Source organism: Drosophila subpulchrella, chromosome 2L (assembly GCF_014743375.2).
Source record: "Drosophila subpulchrella strain 33 F10 #4 breed RU33 chromosome 2L, RU_Dsub_v1.1 Primary Assembly, whole genome shotgun sequence".
Taxonomy (NCBI): domain Eukaryota; kingdom Metazoa; phylum Arthropoda; class Insecta; order Diptera; family Drosophilidae; genus Drosophila; species Drosophila subpulchrella.
Window position 1 is genome coordinate 14,531,440 of NC_050610.1, and position 23,247 is coordinate 14,554,686.

The following is a 23,247-nucleotide window of genomic DNA, read 5'->3' on the forward strand; positions in this document are numbered from 1 at the left end:
ATACAACAATAGGTAATTTTTCTAACGCTATTAGCCCCCATAACTCCTACGTCTCGTTTGATAACAACTTATTTGTTATGTCGTTCGTTAATGATTAACATAATCAACGTGTTGATATATATATATATTTTAAATAAATTAGTTCGCTTCGCTTGTGATTTACAGACATTTGCATGTTGCTCAGCGCATTATTGACTAACATTGGTTACCATTCTTGGGCTACATTCGTTTTCTTTTAGTGTACGTGTGGGCATGTAAAAGGCATTTGTTTGGTTTTCATTTTCATTCCATTTCTTATGGTGCATCTCCCTCGGATTGCAGATTTGCTATTGGAAGAACTCAGCCGAAGATCCTGAAACCAGAATGTGTCTCAGTTCATTTGTTGAGCAGCGGGAATTCGGTGAAATAAATTCAGTTTTTAGACGGTGTTCCAATTGCGTATATATATTTATTTTCCGATAAACCAAAGCGTGATCTCGAGGCTTATTCAAGTTAGTGATATATTTTGATGTATTTTACTTGCATATGTTCTCAACAAAATTGACAAATCCGAACTGATTTAAAAACTAATATTGCTCTTGGTTGGTTAAGAGTTGAATCGTTTCGTATTTGGTTTGCTTGTATAGCCAGTATCTCTTGTGCTCTAACAACAATTCCTTAAAAGCTTATCCTTCGAAACGAAAAAAGTGGGCTTAAATGATAAGTCAACAGAATATAGTGTCTAATTGATGTAACAATTGCTTTTGTTTTATATCGTTTTCGATCCGTTTTGGGGATCGTATAACCCACGCGCACGCATATAATGTGTCAATTTGAATGCCATATATATAGACAGACCAATCGGACTTGGTAAAGCGAGAGGAACAGGAATCTAGACTACGAAATCAAAAGTGCCGGCGTGCGCGCCTTTCATCTATGCATTTGATCTGACCACTATCAACATCATTCTCAATTACTTTATTCATCAACTTACTATACAAGCTCTCGCGTCCCCTACGTTTTCATTTAATTTTTAACAATATTTTCTTCTGTTGAAACATTTTCGAATACAACTTTAGGCCTAAGTTGAGTTCAGCTTAGACAAATGCTTAGCAGAAAACCTGGCTAGTTCTCAAAAAGAAAGCCGAAAATGTTTTAAATTCAATGGGAATCCGTATTCGTTTGCCATCCAAGTTTTCTGTCAAACATTTAACAATCTTAAGTATTTATACAAATTTCCAAATCATTTACTTTGGTGTATTGCAAAAATGTGCGAATGTCTGTGTGGCTGGTGTGTGTATAAAAAATTGTTTACTAACATTTCTTGTTTACGTTTTAGCATTTATAAATTGTACAATAATGAACTTCCATCGAATGATAAGGGATTCGTGATTCGTGTATCGACTGTCGATCGAAATGGAATCTCTTGTTGATATCGCAAATGAGAACAGCGACCAAAATAACAGGGATGCAAACCGTATATGATTTTATTTTATCATTTTTATAAGGCAAGTGGTTCGGTCTTGATTTTGAAAAATAAAATTTTTAAGGTATCCTTAGAGGGAAGAGTTACGATAAACAAATTTTTGTTTTTAAATAACAGAATTCAGATGAAAAGTTAGTTCCTCAAGAATTATATAAGTATGTCTTTTTTTCACTATTCAAAATTTGTGTAATGGAAAAATTTAAGAACCTTCAGAAATTTCTAAGATCTCCCTAATTTTTAGACCGAAAAATGCTACTTTAACCCATTAAACCGAACCATGTCTGCAAATTCCGAACCCATCCCAATTTTCCCCCGGCTTGCATCCCCGATGTAAGTTAGCCAGGCACATGTTGGATCTCCGAGTGGACTGCCACGCCCAGTGTCAGACGTCCTTGGGCGGCTGGGCGGCGGACGAGGAGGCCGAGGAGCTCTTCTGCTGCTGCCTCCTCTCCCGCCAGCGATCGATGGGCGTGTAGCAGCAACGGAAGAAGGGAGGAGCCCTCGTCGAGGAGGAGCTGCTCCCGCTGCAGTTGCTCATCTTGGCCAGCGACTCGACGGTGAGCTCCGTCTGCACCCCACTGGTGGTCAGCCGGGTCTCCGCCTGGTATTCGAATTGATATCGCGGCGGCGGATGACCCGGATGACCAGGGTGACCTGGATGACCAGAACGACTGGCGGTCAGAGGAGGAGGTGGTGCACCCGCCTTGCAGATGACACTGGGCGGCTCCATCTCGTGCAGCTCGAAGCTGTTCGAGCTGCTGTTGGTCGAGGGCCGGAACTCGTGGGAGCTGCTCTCGACCATGGCAGTGCGGTATGTGGCGGCAAAGTAGTTTGTCTCCAGGTAGTGGCAGGACTCGAACAGGTAGTCGTCGAACTGGTGCTGCGGCAGGACCAGCGAACTGTCGCCCGAGGAGGCGAACCGCGGCCCCAGCCGGTGCGACTGCGTGGATGGGGAGGCCGGCGGTGCCGGCGAGGGTGGCGGCATCATGGTCGCCAACGAACTGGACGCCATCGGCGGCCGCTGACCTCTTTGCTTCATATCAACAATTTCTATTTCTTCTATATCACTAAAACTATTCAACTGTTTCAACAAATAATGCACATCATTTCGTTTCGTTTGATTATCCTCGTCGTGGTGGGGATGATCATCGTCGTCTTGATCGTCGTCGTGGGATTGCCCCGGATCCATTTGCTCCTCCGTCGCCGTTGCTGGAGTTTTGGGTGCTTGAAGTGTTAATGGGGTGCTGGCAACGGCGCCCGTTCCACGATCCAATCTGGGGTTCCCCTGGAGGCTGCTGATCTGCTTGGTCGCATCATGTTGCAGCTGCAACTGCTGATGATGTTGCTGCTGTTGCAGATGTTGTTGCTGCTGCTGCTGTTGCTGCTGCTGCTGTTGTTGGCTCACCAACTCCGGATAGGCCAGATTGAAGCGCTGCTGCAATGTGGCACTGCTCAACTTGGGCAATCCGGAGTACTCTAGGGCCACTGGTGGCCGCTCCAAGGTGGAGTCAATGATGCGATTGAATTTAGCTAATGCACTGCTCGCTGCTGATGAACTGGATGTTGTGGTGGTGACCTTAGCATTAAGTTGTTCATTGTTAAGAGGCACTGTTGTGACGGTTTCTAGGTCTAGGTCTAGGTCTAGGTCCTCGTCCTCGTCGACATCCTCGTCCACATCATCGATGTCGACGCCATCGCGCAACGTTTCCTGCACATTCAGATTGAGATTGAGGTGCAGCTGCTGGCGCAGCAGCAGGCGGCCGGTCTTCGTCTCCATGCCGGGTATATTGGGCGGTGCCAACGCATCCTGTTGACCACCACCCAATCCGCCCCGACCGGCGGCAATCACCGCCGCCGCCCGCTGCTGGGCCAGGTTCGCCTTAGCCAAGTTCTTCTGCAGTATCAGCCGCCTCGACGAAATGATGGCATTATTGTCGCTCCCCCGCGATTACCGGCTGTCGCGGGTGGAGCGAGGCCGCCCCTAACTGGACGTGCTGGCGATCGGCGAGACGGGGGACAGCGGGCTGCGGGCCTGTTCGCGCGGACATCCGGTCAGCGTGATCACCAGCTTCCGGGATCCGGCCTGGTCGCGGTGCTCGCACAGCCAAACGCCCTGCCACGTGCCCAGCGACAGCTTGCCATCGGTGATCGGGATTGTCAGGGAGCTGCCCAGGAAGCAGGCCTTCACGTGCGCGGGCTGAAAGAAGAGGGAAAGCATTGGTAAGCGGGGTTGTAGATAGACACAGTATACCAGTATATTTATCCACAATATATCTCTGCCCAAATTAGCAGTCCTTAAAACCAATAATCTAAAAGCACTTACAAAATATGCTTACAGAAGTTTTGAAATCACTTTACAATTTTGTTTTAGGTGCCTGAAAGTATGCGGTGAATAAAAAATAGTCGTCTTTCTGAATGACTTCATTGTATATCTGAGATTGAAATATATTGTTGCATACTTTTAGGGACTTAAAATTACATTTATAAGTGCTTTCGAATTCTGGGATTGAAATCTCTAGTAAAAAAATCGAATTTTTAAATTATGTTTGGAAAAGAAATTCCTTTCAAATTCTAATGTGCTTTTGGAAAATGATTTTTTCATTACCACTCTGATCGACACTTACTGCCAAGTTATGTAGCTGCACTAGAATATAATCTATACTCACCATATCATCGGGTCCCTCGCACGAATGCCTATAGGGCAAACCTTCGGGAACTATTTTATTCAACATCATCTCCATGTCGTCTCTGAAAATGTGATAGTTCAAATAGGATACATTGTCTATATGTCCATCTACTCACCTGACGTCTGGATCCCAGCTTTCGTTTAACGCTAAACTCGCCGATGTGTGAAGAACTGAAAGCAAAACAAGCGCACACACAATGCCAATTAGTTGTCTGTGGGATTAATAATAATAATAATCTTTATAATGAATAGCCCCCCGGTTATTAGACCATCACGTCGAGGCGTTGGCTCCTTAGCTCCATGCATTTTCAATTGAGTTGTAACGCCAATTAGTCAAAATGTATTGCCGCAGGCCCACACCCGTCGTGTTTGGGTATGCTGTTGCTCTGATAACATATCACGAATCCATCATGAGTTATATGACAAGACGTGTTATGATATGGCCAATTTAACAGAGGAGGATTTTTCAACCAGCTCAAGCGTAAAAGCCAATGTATTTGGAACGATAATACAAAGTGGGGATTGAACAAAAGTGAGTTTTCAACTTGTAATTGGCCGTTAAGCTTAAAACATCTTGTAAAATAGTGTTAAGTGGGATGGCTTTTAATTGTTTGCATATTTCATGTTTAGTTTTAAAGGCTTCAGTATACCCTTACATATAAAATATATTTATCTTCATCAACATTTTTGATGATTTGTGTATATACTTTTTGAAAGATAGCTTATTTGAAATACATTTTAATTTAAAATAACTCTACATTAATTTTTTTCAGTGGCTTTTAGGATTATTTATTCTTATATTCCATAAACTAGACTTTATTATGGATAATGATATATGGCTGTGAAACTTGTTCCTTACAATTTCATTTCACCACAGTTAGCGCCAACCAATTTTTAAATATTTTTTAGAAATTTATTACGTCAATGCTAAGCCTTAAAAAATTATACCTTGACACAGAAGCATCAAGTTTTCCACTCCGAAACAGATTTGTTTTGCAATTTCGAATGCAATTGTTTAACAAATTTATGATATGACCCGACACAAAACAAAACACGAGCATGTTCGGAGTTGAAAATTTAACAATAATTGCCTGCATTTTTGGCGGCTCACAATTGGCCAACTGCCAAAGCTGAAAATGTCAAGCGATGCAATGAAAGCCGACTCGAAATTGAATATTTTACTCAAAATGAATTTTGTTTCAATAATAGATAGGTTTTTCTATCTACAAATAGCCGGGTAACACGAGAAACACTTGAATTTGCACACTAATTGCGTATTCATGAATAAAAGAGAAAGCTGCTGGCAGTTTGAGAAGCCGAGCGAAAATTAGTTTATTATCAAATCCCAGAGATGTAATTTTCCGGGCCCCGAGCAGAGACTTAAAATGTGGATATATGTATGTGGATATGGAGCACACATGTCCGAGTTCCGATTTTGGGGGCAAACGCGCTGCGAAACGCACAACAACCCAGACCCACTTTCTTTCTAAATAATTTCCGAGGCGATTATGTCATGTTGAACATGTGTAAATGGCATCAGGAATTTAAATATCATCCATGGACAAATCCGGGGAGCGGGTACTTTCGGTCAGTGCAAATGAAAATGAAACCGAAGTGACATTTGATGCGGGGAGGGTCAGAGCAAATTTGCAAATTGATTGCAGGATGGGATTTGATTGGGAATGGGAGTGGAAATGGGACGAGGACAAGGACGATGACGAGGAACTGCCTCACTAGGTTGACCTAAAACTTGGTCTATGTCGATGGCATATCTCCTATAACGCTCCTATTTCATAGACGAAAATGAACGCAAGGGATGCCAAAGAATTATATTTTAACCGAAAATCTCTCTCTAGCCAGTGTAGAAGTTGTGTAAAGTCGTTGCATTGTTATTTTTATTTTAATTTCTATTGGGATGCTTCCCTATAGAAAAATCTTCATCCATTTAAAACAAAATATCTTTAAAACTTTCTCAAAACTTTATATCCCGGGTAACGATAGTATTTCATAAATTTTACATAGCTTATAAATTATTATGGATCCTTTTTTTTGTTACTAATCATTATATTAAGTGTTAAAAGTTTTGTATGTAATTCTCAGCAGCAACATTTTAAAAACTACCCAACCTTTATTTGAATTTCCTAATTAGTAACATATTGTAGTATATGGCTTCGTTTTTTCTTAAAGTGTAAGGGACAACGCCATTTTAAATATGTTAATGGCCTAAACATAATTGTGTGTGTCTGCCATGCAATGCGGATTTTGAGTGGCATTTGGAGTTGTCCCTGTGTCTGTCACCGCGCCTCAAGCCCTCTACTTTTTTTTTCTTTGCCCGCATTCCGTGCACATTTATTCCGTGTCCCCAACTTTTTGCCCCGCTCAGCCCCAACAGGCGCATCCGCCTGGAATACTCGACTGACACTTTTTCCATTGCACCAAACACAAATGGAACGCGGGCAGGAGGCGTTAAAAGGCTCCTCCAGAGCGTTAAGCCGGTGGCCGGGCGTAGGACGGCTCTAATATGATTTAGCCATGGGCTTTGTGGTCGTCAACAGGGCCAAGAGAATGTGGCTTCCAGGGGGCTCTACAGGGTTGCCCATATTCGACGGACCCATGTTTTTTTTTAAAAAATCAAAGAAAAAAATAAAAGTTTGGCGGTTGGCAATCTTAATCATTTAATTTGTTCCAAGTAGATTTGTTTACATCAATTTTTGAATATGATATCTTTCAAATGGCCGCCTCTGGCGTTGATGGCGTATTGTGCCCTTTTTGCAGCATTTTCCATCGTTTTCGCCAACATTTCGGCCGGAATAGCGGCTATTTCTTCACGAATGTTGTCCTTGAGCTCTTCTAGGGTCCTTGGCTTGTTAACGTAAACCTTTGACTTCAAATATCCCCAAATCAACGCGAATAATCCGTTGTAAAGTGGACCGAGCCATGCCCAACTGCTGAGAACGGCGTTTTTGGGATGTCCTTGGGGACATCTCAACACTGGCTCGTACGGCAGCGATATTCTCGTCCGATCGCCTTGGTCGACTTTTATTTGGCCTCTTCGGACTAGGAAGAGCCTCACCAGTCGTAAATTTTTCGTATAAACGCTTAATGGTGTTCTTAGAAGGCGCACTTTTCACATTTTTTAATTTTTTAAAAGCACGTTGAGTTTTCACAATTGACTTGTTCTGTTGAATGTAAATTTCAACTATTTCAGAGCGCTCGCGTGGCGTGTATTGTTCCATGGTAAAAATCTGCTTGGACTGACGCTTCAAACGCGGTATGTCATTAAGCGATCTGGCATCTCTGTCAAAAGTTATGGCGTCGTCAGATGGGTCCGTCGAATATGGGCAACCCTGTATATTTGCCAACGGCAGCCATTGCCAACGTGCCCAGAGCGCTAATAAACGCTTGTGCGCCGGAAGAAATATATATATATGATGGATCCGAAAAAAATCTATTTTTATATAGAGTTCAATCTTTAAATTTAAACTTTATTGGACTTTGTCTTAAGAAAAGAACCGACCAGGATCCTACGTTAAAAAGTATATTTTTAAAAAATCTTCACATTTTGTTAAACACCATTTACCAACAATTCTCTCAGTGTAGTACGCATAGTTAAGTAGCAGGTGGTATCGTTTTGACCGGCTGTTTAGATGCTTAGTTGCTTGTGTATGTGAGCGGTGGGTTGGGTGGGTGGTTTGGTGCACATGTAGCAGGCGTTTAGGCACTACAAAAGTTGCTAATGTTTTTAAAGAGGCCTTTTTATTATACAAAGTCAAACATTCTGACAGCACAAACAGGCTGGGAGCACACACAACTGCATATATATGTATATACGACCGCAACGAACGGAGGAGTACCCAGTGTTTAACAATGGACTCAACTTGACTCAGCTCAGCTGGCTGTGCCCATTCATATATTCATGCAAACACGCACTCAGACTCAGATACACCCACACAGCAGCGGTCAACGTCCTGGTTCCCAAAGATCAACAAGAAAATCCTGGATGAGTACTAGGTATTGGATAACTTTTAAATTGGGTTATTGCAAACTTCACAGTTTCACACATATTGTGGACTAAGATTATCTGAAATGTATATTATTTAAGCTTTAAGGAACCACTTTAGACTATGATACATTAAGTTTTCAATTCTTAAATTTGACAAGAGAGTTCTTTATCCTTATAAAATATGCATGGTTCGGGTTTAAAAAAATGTGTTACATATCCCAGTTTAAATACCAAAGCAAAACTTAGAAAAAAAAATTTCTTTAAGTTTCTTAGCTTTTTAGTTTTACATCATCTACTTTATTAAGGAAAAGTTTTTGTGTCACTAAGATTTGCTTTTAGAGTAAAATTAGCTTGAAAGACACCCCTCATATGCACTATTTGCTAACTTACTACAATTAGAAACTAAAATTTCAGAATAAATAGTATAAAAAAATACGATGAATACTTTTATGATTCTATTTTTTTCACCACCGCTGTAGGTCGCCAAATAGCACGTGAGTTTGCGGTAGGTGTGTGCGGTGTTTGGGTTTTACATAATGTAAGACTCAAGGAAATGCTTAAATTCATCAACCTTCTTATTACATAGCCGTTGAGTTTTATGCTTATCCCGAGACCCCAGGCCAAAATCACCGAACACCGTGAGAAATCTTTGGTTTGCCATACCATCCTCTTTTTGTGTCAGGTGCTGGAGAACCGGAACAAAACGGCATAAAACTGGTTCAAGCACATACCGATACGATTGGAAAATCGGAAAAGCGGGCCAAAGGACGGGTAGAAAAACCTTTGGCGTGCCCGTTTTGCATAAATAATATTGATTTATTGGGTAGCGCAGCATTTTGCGGTTCATAAGCGGGCAATTTTAATACTAAAGGAGCCAAAATGGAGGAATAAAGGAATAAGAATAAAGAAATAAGCGGAAGCCCAAAAGTATGACACACACATGGCACGATTTGTTTTCCTTTTCCATTTTCTCATTTTTCCCGTTTTGTTTTTTTCCTTGCTCGCAGTTTCCCTGTCGTCACGAAAGCGAAAAGAGAAATGGCCGAGTACGCCCACACAAAAATATATCCCTAATGTTAGAAAGGCTCCGAAAACTCCCTACTCCATAGAAAACTCCCCCTGCAAAAACCCACCCACAATTGGTTTCGCTTTTGCTGGCTGTTGATTTATTTGGTGTTGCTCCTCCACAAAGGACACTCCGGCAGAGTCCTTTTCTTGTGCTGTACTCTTGCAGCTCTTTCGCTTTGGCTGGAAAATATGCTCGGGTTATAAATTGAAGTTGAGCCATTTATATGATCTTGCGATTATGCAGCAAATTGCTGTCGAGGGTGGACATTCCACCACCAAAATTCGCTAACCTCGAGGCTCCATGAAGTCGGGCAAGTTATCCTGAAACAGATCCTGGGGCATCTTAAGTTTCACGATTTAATGAAGTGCGATTTAGTAAATCCACGGAGTAAAACATAATATACGGTTTTATGAAAAGGTTCTTAAGGTTCGACGAGTCTTTCACATTTTAACGAAGTGTGATTTAATAAATCCAAAGAGTAAAACATAAAATACGGCTTAACGAATTGGTTATAAAGGTCTAGGATAGGTTTTAGGGATACCAGGAATTTTAAAGGTTTTACAAAAGTGGAATATTACAAGTATCTGATCTCTAGGTTTTTATAACCTCCTCAAATACCCCCATCATCCAGACCGCCCGATTTCTATCAACTTTGACTTCCTTCGAATCTAACCTTTAAATGTGGGATTAAGCCAAGGCCCAAACAAATCATCAACTGCCCCCCAGGCAATTAGCTTTGCCCAACACATATATAAATACATATATATACTGCTGTGGTGATTCCGAGGTCCCATTTATATTGGGGTTACGGAAACCCCAATGGGGCATTGTGTGGTCAGTAGGGTTCGGTTCTATAAGCGGATGACCTTCCTGCCACACATATGAATATTAATAAAAAAAAAGAAGAAAGGAACCAAGTCATAGAGGGGAAATATTTGCCTGGCTCAGGTGGAAAAGTCGGAACCCGGTGGATATATCATTTTTTAGCATTTCCCTGCATTCCATTACTTTTTGTTGTGTTTAACAAGTTACCTTTACATTTGGCTTATATTTTTGTGTATTTGTGATTTGTGTGTCCTCTTGGCCACATTTCCCCCCCTCCGCGTCGTTGTTTGTGCCTTTCCCCATAGAAACAAAAGGGGGTGGGTCGACGGAAAAAGGGGGGCTATTGAGGTCAATAGTAAAAGACAACAACATATGGCAAGGTTGCTTTGAAATTATTTTTCCCTTTTTTTTCTCTCGAAATTAACTTTTTTGTTGCTTCTCCTTGGGGCAGAGAAGATGGAGAAGGGGCGAAAAGAATCGCCTTTCATTTGGTTGCATTTATTTACCATTTTTTTTTGCATTAAAAGGGGGCGAAAAGGGGTTTGGGCTTCCCTTAGTAAAGTGTGTCTAATTAGGAAGTCCTTTTAAGAAAATCAATAAACATGTCTTGACCTCAATTAGATTCCGCTTACAGTTCACAAAACAATACACGTACAGTGAGCACCCCAGACAACAAACACGCACACAACACGGGTGGCGAAAAGGGGGGTCGGCAGAGGCTAGGGGCAGGGACACACGTGCTTTTGATTTGGCAAAAAATAAAAAAGGAGAGAACAAGAGCAAGCGAGAACGGAGGTTCGTAAAGACTTGCCTGCAATGTGCTGGCTAAGGCGATTTGAGATACACAGCAAAAAACTAGGGATCAGTTTGAAAAATACATTAAAAAATTGTGCTTTAAAATCGATCTGTTGGCTTTTTAAAAACAATTGATAATACACTGATTTATGCAATGACATTATATCCATCATATATGATTGAAACATAAAAATCCGCCGTCGGATTTTTCATCTCAATCAGAATATTGCTAGTTAAAGGCTTGGCTAAAACAGAACTCTATTGTTTAATAGAGTTCTATAAAACACCACCTAAAATGATTATAAATGAGGTATCTTTTAAATATTAAAAACTTAAAAACAAATGATGTGATATAGGAAAAAAACCCTGTATATAATATAAACTATATATAAAGTGAGGACACCGAAGCCACCTTAACTCTTTAAAATTCAAGAAGCAACCTTTTTTTCTTCGCTGGGGCATTGCAAAGGGGGGCTGGCATGGAAGTAGAAAATACCAGAGAGGGGGTTGCCTCGAGCATTCACACGCCATAGCCACAGACCATGACATGCAGACATGAGCGACGACTGCGACTAAGACGACGAATGCTTTTCACTTTAGTCAGGCCAACTCCTGGCTAAAACCCCCATCCCCCCGCCCCCCTTCTTTGGCGCTTTATGATACGATTTTATTTATTTGCCCTGGCCAGAGCGGGATGGGTAGAGAGAAGCGGAGTGAGGGAGACAGGAAGCCGCAGGATGGAGAAACGCGTCCTGGCATTGTAATGCGAACTGTCAACAAGAAGCTGCCTCCAAGGCAGCCAACTACGGAGGTTGTTTCTCTGTTTGCACTGCCTTCTCATCGTCTTAGTGCTATACCAGCGTACACTGAGAAAAATGCAAAATATCACTCAAAATTGGAAGGTCCTCAAACTATGCAGAGGAATGTTAGCATCTTAGATTAAAGCATTAAGCATTAACAAAATTTCAATTTGTTTTTAAAGAAACAGGAGACGTTGTCACTGCTATAAAGGTTTTTAAATTTTAGATTTTGAGTTCTACAAAGGTAGTATCTTCTAAACGTTCTATATTGTCATCATATCACCATTATCATAAGTACCAAATAAGGGCAAAACAATATTTTGATCAGTGTATCCACTGTCAGAGGTCTTTAAAAGCGGGGATTCCACACGAGAATTAGTGTGCGAAGTGCAGCCGTGGCAGCGCAGAAAAAGAAATACTTTGCAGAACTGCAATCCGAAGATTATTGCGAATGCATTCCGAGGATGGGAATATAAAACTTGAACAGAGTCACAAATCGCTTGGCGTCTGATGTGTGTGGACATCCTGTCAAGCCACATATTGCACTTAAGGTCCTAAGCTTAAAAATTCTGTCGACTTTTGGACATTAGATTAATGATTAAACATTTAACTTAAACTTAACTTTTTAACAGAAATTGTAACTTCTTATTTGGATACTCCACAGAAGTACCTTAAATAACGCAAAATAAATTTGTTACTGTTGAACAAATCGTATTAAAATTGTTCAATAGGTCACATCTCAAGCAGATTAGAACACATTCTTTTGGCAGAACCTCTACTTCATGTGGGTCATCGTCACACAAAAGTCGGACTATATTCGAATGTCAATCCCAATTTTCGGGGCTACAACGAAAGACACAAAGAAGTGACCGGGCCAAGTCAGCCTGTTTATCTGTGTAGTTTAACCCAGTTGGTGGCTAATACAAATGAGCAGGGCCAGCGGCCCCTTCAAATCCTGCAAATCCTGTAAGTTTCAGCCGCTCCTCTGCTGGGTTCAACAACTATTTGTGCTGATTTGGTATGCAAGTTCTACATTTCGCTGTTTGTCCAACTGAACTTTCAACTAAATGCAAACGCCTTGGCCATTGCGAGATTCCCCTCGAGAAATACAATCCGGACAAAGAAAATGTATTGTCATGAAACTTTCCCATTGCCAGAGTCGGAATACCCTTATGGATGGCTTTTCCTGATAGATTTAAGTACTATACTCGCAACCAACTCGGCTGCTTAGTTGGGAAAGGCTTTTCCAAGTGTATGAATCGACAGGGAATCGAATAAGATGGATGCGATGGAAATGAGGGGGTGGCTGCCAAAATAGAAGAGGGATTTTCCAGCTGCTCACCACGATTAACTGACATTTGAGCCCTGAATTTAGGATAATCACTTAGAAAGGCAGCCGAAAAGGTGCCGAAGAAGTACTAAATGGCTAAATAGCTGACCCCACCCTTGGAAATGTTGTAACTGATATTAATTTGGAAGGGATCTTTTTAGGTTATCTTCTTAAACACAAAAGCTATTTTTGGAACACAAAATTGTATTGGGCTAGACTAAAGAAAAAATGTTTGTAAGTAAATCTTTGTGGCGTGGTACTTAAAGAAAATGAACCAGCTTTACGAAGATATTTCCATTTACCACAATATTTAAGATACTATATATTGGTTTACGGTGCACACTTAGAAATCAATTGAAAAGATATGATACATGATAAAATTATGTATGAATTATATTCTGTAATTATTATTCCATAGTTTTAGTCGCTATTTTGCTCTCTTGTTCTATTTCGTAGAGTTTTGAATATTGCTGCCTCCCTCCTACCGAAGGTAAATTTCTTATTTAATTTTAGAGATCTTTAAAGAGAAAAACCCAAGAATTCTCATTATATTATATAAAAATTACATTCATCAATGGTAAAAATTATACCTAACAAATTTACCATGCACAGATAAAACTATCTAAGAACATTTTTCTTGAATTGAGAATATTGTTCTTGAATTGAGAACATTCGTTCTTAAAAACCGTGTAAGTAAATTTTGGTATCAATATAAGAAGAAGAAAGTTAAATTGAGTTTATTTAACAACTTTTTGATAAGTATACACTAAGGACTGAACTAATAGTTTATTTTATACATACAATGTACTTAAATACCGCCAATTCAACTTGATTCGAGCAATATAAAACCATTTTCAACTGAAAAATGTCGTTCTATTTTTAAGAACATTTTTAACTCAGATGAGAACGTCAGAATTTCCTTGTGTGCGAATATCAAATTGATTCTTATGTTTTTTTTATGTGTGTATATGAAAACCAAAAACTATTCAGAGATGGTACTTAAAATTCCATAAAGGGCATTATTGTTTGAAAAAATGTCTATAAGACTTATAAAATATAATCCCATCTAACAATTTAATTGAGTTGTGCAATTCCTACTTACTTTGCATGTGGCATAATCCCACCGAGAAGTGCGCCAGCTCCGGCATCTGTCGGAGGATCTCCTCGGTGACCAGGTGGACGCCGCGGTGCTGCGGCCTCAGGTTGATCTTGCGCTGAAACCAGGCGGAACCGATCTGCAGGCCGACGATCGCATTGCCATCCGCTCCAGCGCCGGCGACGGCGCCGCCACCGCCGCGTCCGCCGCCACCCCGGTGATTGGCCGAGGCCATGGTGCTGTTGGAGCTGCTGCTCCGGATGTTGCTGTTCCGGCTGACGCTCTGCTTGACCCCGCCTCCGCCACCACCTCCGCCGCCACCGCCTCCTCCTCCTCCGCCGGCGCTGCCAGCTCCACCGCTGCCGCTGGTCGCTTTCGTTGTGCCGGCGTGTGGATTACTGCTGCTACTGCGACGTCGCTGGCCGCTCCGTCCGCCGCTCCTCTGGTGGCCTGGAGCTGTTCCTGAGCCCGCTCCCGGTCCTGATCCCGATCCTGCAGCGGCAGCAGCAGCAGCAGCGGCGGCGGCGGCGGCGGCAGTCGACGTCGATGGTTTTGTGGACGACGTTGTGGCTTCTCCGGTATCCGGACGACGCACTCACACGCACACTTGGCACACTCGATGCACACTCAACACACACTGGCAGGATTCAAGGACTCAAGGACTCGAGGACGAGCTCTCGACTCCCACAAGTTGTTGACTTTAGCACTGGTTTCACTCCGAATTGGCTTTCACTTTTGGCCTTTCGAACCTCTTCACCGATTTAATTTATTCTATGTTATTGCCACTTGTTTACGCTATCAGCAACTGCAAAACAGAAGAGAGATAAGAAAAAGTCGGTTAGTAATGGAAAATTAACTTACAACACAAATTTTTGGAGATATAAATACTATACTCAACAGCACACTTATATTTTTTACGCTCTTTAAGAAGTAGTGAGAAACCATTTTATCATTTCAACAGGAGTTTTTCTTTATAATAGGCTCATTTTAAGCATTTTGAAAATAAAAAATTGTAACCATGAAAAAAAAAAAAAAAGTTTAGGGCTATTTGCTTTATTTTTCACATCTTTGGGAGATATTTAGTACTTGTTTGCACGGAATAGCTTAAAAACTAAACAAATAGCGAAGCATTCAGGCTGTAATAAGCATCTTATTGAAAAATGGCTTACTGTCCAGTAAGTTACAAGTGCGATCTTTCTCCTAAGCAACCTTTTATGGTTCCACAAAAGCTGACTTATTGACATAAATCAAATATAAGTGCTTGGGCGTTTGGTTTTCAGTTATTAGTCGCTATGGGGAGCCAAGAGTACGAGTATTGGGAGCGCCCACAATCAACAAGTTTTTAATTGCCAAGCGCAAATAGCAAACAAGATTGTTATGGTTATCAATGTGGCAGAGGTGACCCCTTAAAACGTTTGTTTGGGTATGGGTATGGGCTTAATAAATGGCTTTATTTGGTTTGAAGTTATCAAAAAAAAAAATTAATACATACACTGGTCGGCATATGTATTTTGACAAAATAAAAGTTAAGTATACTCATAACTTGAACTTACTTCTTGTAAACTATAGGCATCAATGGAAAGGTAATTTCAATGCCGTTTGAATGATACAATACATTTCTTTACCCATTCAGTACTTATTGAAAAGGACGAATTTGTGTAAATCAACTTTTAAATTTTTTTTAAAAACTTTTTTCCTCGTCTTGAAAACTTAAATTTTTTGATGCAAAAAGTTTCTTCAAACAAAAACAATAGTAACTGCAAAAAGAATTTTTCAAAAATCATTTTTCTTATATTTTTTATGATTTTTTGAAGGTGACAATGTCGGAAAAAATTTGTATGAAAAAGACAAAAATATGGCTCAAATGCCTGTTTTTAAGCATTTTCAAAAATTCATAAAAAATTCATAAAAAATATAAGAAAAATGATTTTTGAAAAATTCTTTTTGCAGTTACTATTGTTTTTGTTTGAAGAAACTTTTTGCATCAAAAAATTTAAGTTTTCAAGACGAGGAAAAAAGTTTTTAAAAAAAATTTAAAAGTTGATTTACACAAATTCGTCCTTTTCAATAAGTACTGAATGGGTAAAGAAATGTATTGTATCATTCAAACGGCATTGAAATTACCTTTCCATTGATGCCTATAGTTTACAAGAAGTAAGTTCAAGTTATGAGTATACTTAACTTTTATTTTGTCAAAATACATATGCCGACCAGTGTAGTTTCACAAGGTATATTAAAGTAAGAATACGCTGCGTATGAGAGATTTTTTATACATGGCGGATGTGTGGTTATAAATTTAATTTGACATTCAAAAGTTTTTACAATGAATATTTATATTTGGGAGCTTTAGAAATATTTAAATATGTGATGCAAAATTAAATGAAACGTTTACCGATTACTAAAGTAATTATTCGTGTTAAGCTGGGTTCAAGACAATAAAATTAAACATGTTCAAACTAAATTATTAATAAAATCAGAAACCAACAATAAATATAATTAGTAATTTTTATGTTTTACTGTGACTTTAACTTACTTAAATAAAATATAAAAAAATGTTTACTCTTCTCCATAAAGGGGTGTATAAATTGTTAAATTGGAAAGCACACTAATCTCTATATAAAAGAAAAACAGGAAAGTTGGATTAAAAATATATTTTTTAATATTAAAATCACAAATATAGAATATTTTTGATCTTTGATTTAAAATAAAATGTATAACAATAACATTTTTGAAAAGGTTTTTAAGAAAACAAGTCAGTATAATACATAAAAGTGTTGCCATGCTGTTGATGCTTTTCATGACCTATGTCACCTTCATATTTATTCTTTTAAAATGCAAATCGCAAATTTCGGTACCTACTAATCTACCTAAAATTATAAATATGTATGTATATTTTACAATCTTAAATCCGCTCGTACACATCCCTTATACTTTGAACTACACTCGCAGCTTCAAGGGAACTCCGCTGAAGGAGTCACACGGCAGCGAACAGTCGAAAAGTGGAATAAAATTTGAAGCGGCATAATGAGCACGTGTCGCCCAAGTGGGCCAAAAGGGGGCGGGGCGAGGGACGAGGGGCGGCTGGGCGGTACGGGGGGTGACAAGGACATGGGATTGTTGGCCCGGGAAAGCGTTCGTGCGAAATGGTAACAGCAGCTAGGAAAAGGCACGAGACATCCATTGGATTGCAGACACATGGCATCAAGGAAAACGCTGTTTAAGAACCCCTCTTCTTCCCTTACACACAAACACCAACACACACACACACACACGCAGTTCCCAAGTTGAGTGCACTCACATAACGAAGCAATCGAAATGCATTTGAACCCGGGAAAAGCGGGGGAAAAGCGGTGGGAAAATGGGAACATGGAGATGGAAGCCACAGCTGCTGCAAAGGAAAAACCACGATGAGTGTGAGTGATTTCGGGTGTCGGTATTTGGGTAAGCAGTAAAACACTAAAAAAAGTGGAGAAAGGAAAAAAGAAAAGGCCCAGGCTCACAGACCCCAAAAAAGAGGTAACCCCCACCACAGACAACGATTTACACGACACTAAAGGCGGTTGGGAAACGGGGAAAAGCTGCCAAATAGAGATGAGCTTCTGGGCAACGCTAAGGTGTTACAATATCTGGATTAGGCAGTCATTCCTCTCATTCTTTTCCATTTACAAATTTGTTGTGTGTTGGTATTAGTTCTAGCAATGGAAATACATAAGTCTGATTGATGGAAAGATCCCAAAAGCTTATTTTTTACAAATATTATAGCTTTTTCCATTTGTCTTTCCTGTAGTTCAAAAACTATTATGTTAATACAACATATTTATTTAATATACCTTTCTATAACATTTTATTTAAATAATGTCGATGTGTTGAAGTGTACATACACCCACAAAAAAAAACGGAAAGTTAGGATTTAATATCGATTGTATTGAAAGTTTACCAGAGATAGTACTAAAATTATAGTATATGTAGATTCAAGACTAAAAAAAATATTATATTATTATATTCTTTACTAATTTATATTTCTGTGCAGCAGATAACCATGTATATCGACTTTAAGCTCAAGTTATTAGTGAAATAATATATTTTTATATATTTTTTTTTAAGAAACTCTAATTTATTTAATTTAAAATGTGTAAAACGAGTGAGCTCACATCTCTGGCAAGCTGAACTGAGGAACCGAAGGTGTGTCATCAGGGGCGGGGGTAAAGCAACAACTACAACAACAACAACACCTACCATAACAACTACAAAAACAACCCCGGCAACAACAACCACAGTGGGAAGCGCGTTGAGGCCGCGGCCAGGTAAAGGTACTTTATTCCTTTTACGGGGCCACTGTTCAAATTTGCATATGCTTTAAATATTTAATGTAATTCAAAAAGAGGAGACACAAGCGCCAACAAGAATCTGGCAATTGGACAAAGCCCGGCTCGGGCATAATCCAATTGGACTGGCAAACACACCGCGCTTCCCAGTTGGAGCCCCAAAACAAGAAAAAAATCAAGCCGAACAAACAAAAAAACACATGAAATGCTCGCGCATTTGGCAAAAAATCAATTTTCCATGTGATTGCCAAATGCAATTTTTTTGGGGGAAAAGTAACGCTGGTAAAGCTAAGAAAGTTTCCCATTTAATCCACACCTCAACGCATTTTTTGCTTTACTTTTTTTGTTCTGCTAATTATTGACATAACAAATGTGGTGGAGCTTCCACCATGCTTTTTTTTCTACACAAACACACGCACACACACACAATGAATATTCCGATGACAGCACACGCGAAATTGGCCAAAAAACATGAAAAGAACACCCAAGAAATCAGGGGGAACTTGAGGATTTTTGGCACTTTTGGCTGCCCCGGAAAATTGAGAATCGAATCACGTAAGCATAAAACTTAAATGCACTTAATTACATTTAATTTGCCGAGCCTGCTGCGTTGCCTTTTGTTTTATTTAACGACTGATTTCAGACCGCATCGAGTGACTTGTGGGGAGAGTAACCTTTATAGAGCCGCCGACTTCTGACGTCGAGCCCACGGCGCTGTCACTTTGGTTCGACGTCGAGTTGGCACTGAACATCTGATTGGATCCCGGGGTGGATCCCGAGGTGGAATGTGCGACGTCGAGTTGGCACTGAACATCTGATTGGATCCCGGGGTGGATCCCGAGGTGGAATGTGCGAGGCAACGGCACTAGATTGGGGGCCCCATAAGCCACGCTTGCGGCAGAAGAGCACAGACATAGGGCCCCGAGTCCGAAACTCACCTTCGCGCGCTTTTTAAATATTTGATGGTACTTATTTTAGGCTAAAGTGATTTCGGGGTATTTTTACTCATGACAATCGAACTTTACAGAAAGTAAATTAATTGAAATTTCTATATAAATTTTATACTATATGGTTAATAAATTAGTTATAACTTTTAACGTACATAATTCTGTCAAACAAAGTACATTTTGTAATTATATTTTTAAGAAAATGTTTCAGTGTACTTAAAATTCTCTCTGCTTCTATTATTCTAATAAATTACTATTAGTTTTATAATTTTAATGAAATAGTTTCAAGAATAAAAAGTGCCTTTTAACAAATTCTTCAAATTCTATAGTTTAAATTTAGTTTTTATATAAATTTAAGACATACAAACAGCAGTTTAATAATTGAAAGTTTTCATTTAAATAAAATAAATTATAAAAATATTTTTTTAAGAAACAACATTTACCTAATCACATTTTTGTCACTATTTTTGTTGTGGATGGTGTGACGTCACAACGCGCACGTTAGTTTGACGTCAACCATTACACATACACATTGCCAATTCGTATGCACCAACACAAGTGGAGTTTGTATGCACGTTTTTCAATCAAACTTCATTCCAACTGCCTCTTTGGGTTCGAAGCTTCTCTCCAAAAAATCAAAGCTAGAGAGAAAATTGCCCAATTTGGGCGCGGATTCAAATCTTCTAACTGACAGAATTTATACAATTTTAAACAACAAATTTGTACTAAACAATTGTGTCTGTGAACTTTTATGATAGTGCAAGTAAAGTAAATGAATAGTCGGCAAGCCGAAGTTTATATACATATGTATATACATTGGCAGCCAAAATCATATCATGCAGTTAAAATCATTTTACATAGACAGAAAAATCCGTAGACCTGTGACAGAAATGTTTTTTTTTTAATTCCAATTTTTTTTAAACTTTTTAAGCTAAAAAAATGAATGCGTATTGCAAGAAAACTAACTTGTGTATATTTTTGTATTATTCCAGCAATTTTTTTTATGATGTATGTAATAAATTGCAAAAAGTACATCTAAAAGATTCGAAACATATTACATTTGGTTTTCCTTATAATTTTAGAAAACTCGTATGCAGATAATTTTAAAACTGGTAGCCTAGTTTGCGAATAAACGGACTGACGGACATGGCAAGATCGATTGGTCTAGTAAGAAGAAATAAGCTTTTAATGCAAAACATTGATTTCAACATAAAATATGTTTTACCTACTCCCTTGTACTTTTTATAAATTTAATGCTGCCAAAACCAACATTTTCGATTTTAGCAATGAACATTTCAACACACAATCCACACAAAATCACACTTCACCAAAAGGGAAATGACTCAACAAGTCACCAAACTTCGAACTTAGTTTTAGAATTTCCTTAATCTCACTGCGCAGGCCTAAAGTGCATATTTTTAACAAATAGAGACCTACGATTTTAAGACTTAACACTATTACTTTTAGGTACCCCTATCATTAACGATTTACTGTTACTAATAAATGCAATACTTTAAATTATAAAATCAAATATACAAAAAAATATATTATTCTGATTTCGATCTCTATATTTCAAACAAATTTTAAATTTGTGCGGTCTTAAACCTTAATTCAATAAATAATTCAATATTTAGTAACTCCAAATGATACAAGTCTCTAATTGATAATAATTATGTCTAATAAATTATTGTAAGTGAACAATTTTGGTCCCCAAAAATCCTTCATGTCTTAATACTTTATAGTGATCATGATATTGATTTGCGGTGTAAAAAATATTTGCTAAACTCTGCACTAACGAAAGAATGACTTAAATGTAAACTTACAATAACATAAACTGATTTAAACATAAATCAAGAAATGTAAAATGTAACCACCAAACTAATTTTTGTAAGTTTTCTAAATATTGTATTAATATTAATCGGAACTATCGTTAATATGTGTAAAAAGTTTGTAAAAATAATTTAATTATTTAAACATAATTTATTTAGCAAAACAAAAACCGAACAATCCAAAATCTGAACATCTTTGTATCACCCACCAAAACAATGGTTACCATTACTTTGATTGTCCTATTAAAAATATTCCTTAAATTAAGAATGTGATCAACATCCAGACTGACAATTTTACATTTTTTTATTTTCTTCTTAAAATCAATTTAACTTAATTTTAGACACATAATTTATCAAAATAATAGGATAACGTATCGAAACTATCGTTGGCTTTTCGATAAATCTCCAACCCCAGTCAAATTGAAAATAACATTATATTTAAACAAAAAATCTATCTGAATACTACGTGTTTAAGCTTCTCAAATACGAAATACGAAAACTGATGTTCTTGCTACACTACATCAGTTCTCAGTTGGCTGGCCAATCGAATATCGATTATTTGGCGGCGATAGGCGTGCAACGTTTGGCGGTCAAAACAAAAGCGCTCGAGTGTGCAAACTATTTACACTGGTTTCTGGTTGGTTTTATGTTTGGCGTGTGTGTGGCTCGAACAAACGAAAAGCGGTGCTTACTTTGCTGATTTGGTGATTATTATTGATTTGTGGATTATATGCGTCTAATTGCAGTGGCGCTTGCAGGTGCTGGAGATCTGAGTCTGATATCTGGGGGATTCACAGCGTGGGTGGGCGCGTAGTATGCTGGTAAAAGTGCTGATGCTGCTGCTGCTGCCCGGGAATATTGCTATTGCCAACGCCGGAATCGACGGAATCGCCGGAGTCGGAGTCGGATGCGGAAGCGGTGACGAAGACGGAATCGGTGTTGGAATCGGTTATGGAATTGGAGCCGGAGTCGAGATCTCTGGGCATTTTGGGGCCTACGTTTTTGCCTTACTCTTGTGGCAAACGAAATGGCAACAAAAACAAGAACTACGAATCGGCTCTAAATATAACGTCTGTCGTTATACTCGTTACTCGTTTTTTATGTGGCCAATTCACAGAATGTACATTTTTTACACCTTTCACACACACCCACGCACTTTACGCTCACGCTCGCACATTTTGGACCGATTTTTCGCACACAGCGTTTTGTTTTTGTCACCGTAGATGATTTTCTTTTCTTTTATATACCCGACTATATAAAGGTGCATATATATATATATAGATATATATTAATATATATATATATATATGTATATAGGTTAGTTGGGGCTTTTACTCGGCCCTCTTTGATTTTCGCTCAACAGATTTGTGATTGGGAATTTTTTCAGCTGCACGATGTTACCAAATGGGTGACTCCCATTCGGAGCCACATGGGCACAGTTTTTGCATTGGGCATTTTTTTCACAGCTACACAGCTACTCCTTCTGAAGGGGCGTGTCGGAGTTTTCGGGGGTTACGGGCCAATTCTTATGGCCTTTTCGCCTAGTCTCTGCCTCGTTTTTCAATAAAACTTCATGGCCCTATTACATATGTACTCCGCACACTCTCACACACACAAACAGGCCCGAGCCCGATTCAATTCAATTCGATCCGATTTCGTTTCGATCCGAGGACAATACTATAGCGAGGATAATACTATATGCTCCCAGACGATTGCATTATCTTCCATTCGATTTCGATTTTCCCCCTAGTTTTCCTCTGCTTGGGTTGGCTGCCTTCTGCTTTTTTTCAGCAACTACTTTCTAGATTTTCTCTGCATGCCTTTTCTGCGACGAGCGCCACCGATGTGCCACCGAACGAGAGCCTGAACTGAAACTGATTCGGGATAGCACATATTTTGTTGAATGAGTAGGTGAATGAGTGCTGCCCCACTCGTTTGGGTAACGCTAATGGGTCCTGCGCATGCCCCAAAACCAGCGAGTGCCCTTTGGGGCTCCATTGTGAATGGTTCAGGGACTGCCATCTGCAATTTCGTCCTGCCAGGTGGCGCCATTCGATAGACCCAAAACAGTTTTTCA

The 23,247-nt window shown here is 39.3% G+C and overlaps 1 protein-coding gene across 1 annotated transcript; it reads right to left on the minus strand.

Moving 5' to 3' along the window:
• Window positions 1-428: 428 nt before the first annotated feature.
• Window positions 429-22,991, minus strand: LOC119548729 (bromodomain-containing protein DDB_G0280777). Its single transcript, XM_037856233.1, is given in 5 exon segments — window positions 429-3,662; window positions 4,132-4,213; window positions 4,268-4,322; window positions 14,076-14,874; window positions 21,863-22,991. Coding segments are annotated over 4 exon segments (2,181 nt in total). The 5' UTR covers window positions 14,305-14,874; window positions 21,863-22,991; the 3' UTR covers window positions 429-1,847.
• Window positions 22,992-23,247: the final 256 nt, after the last annotated feature.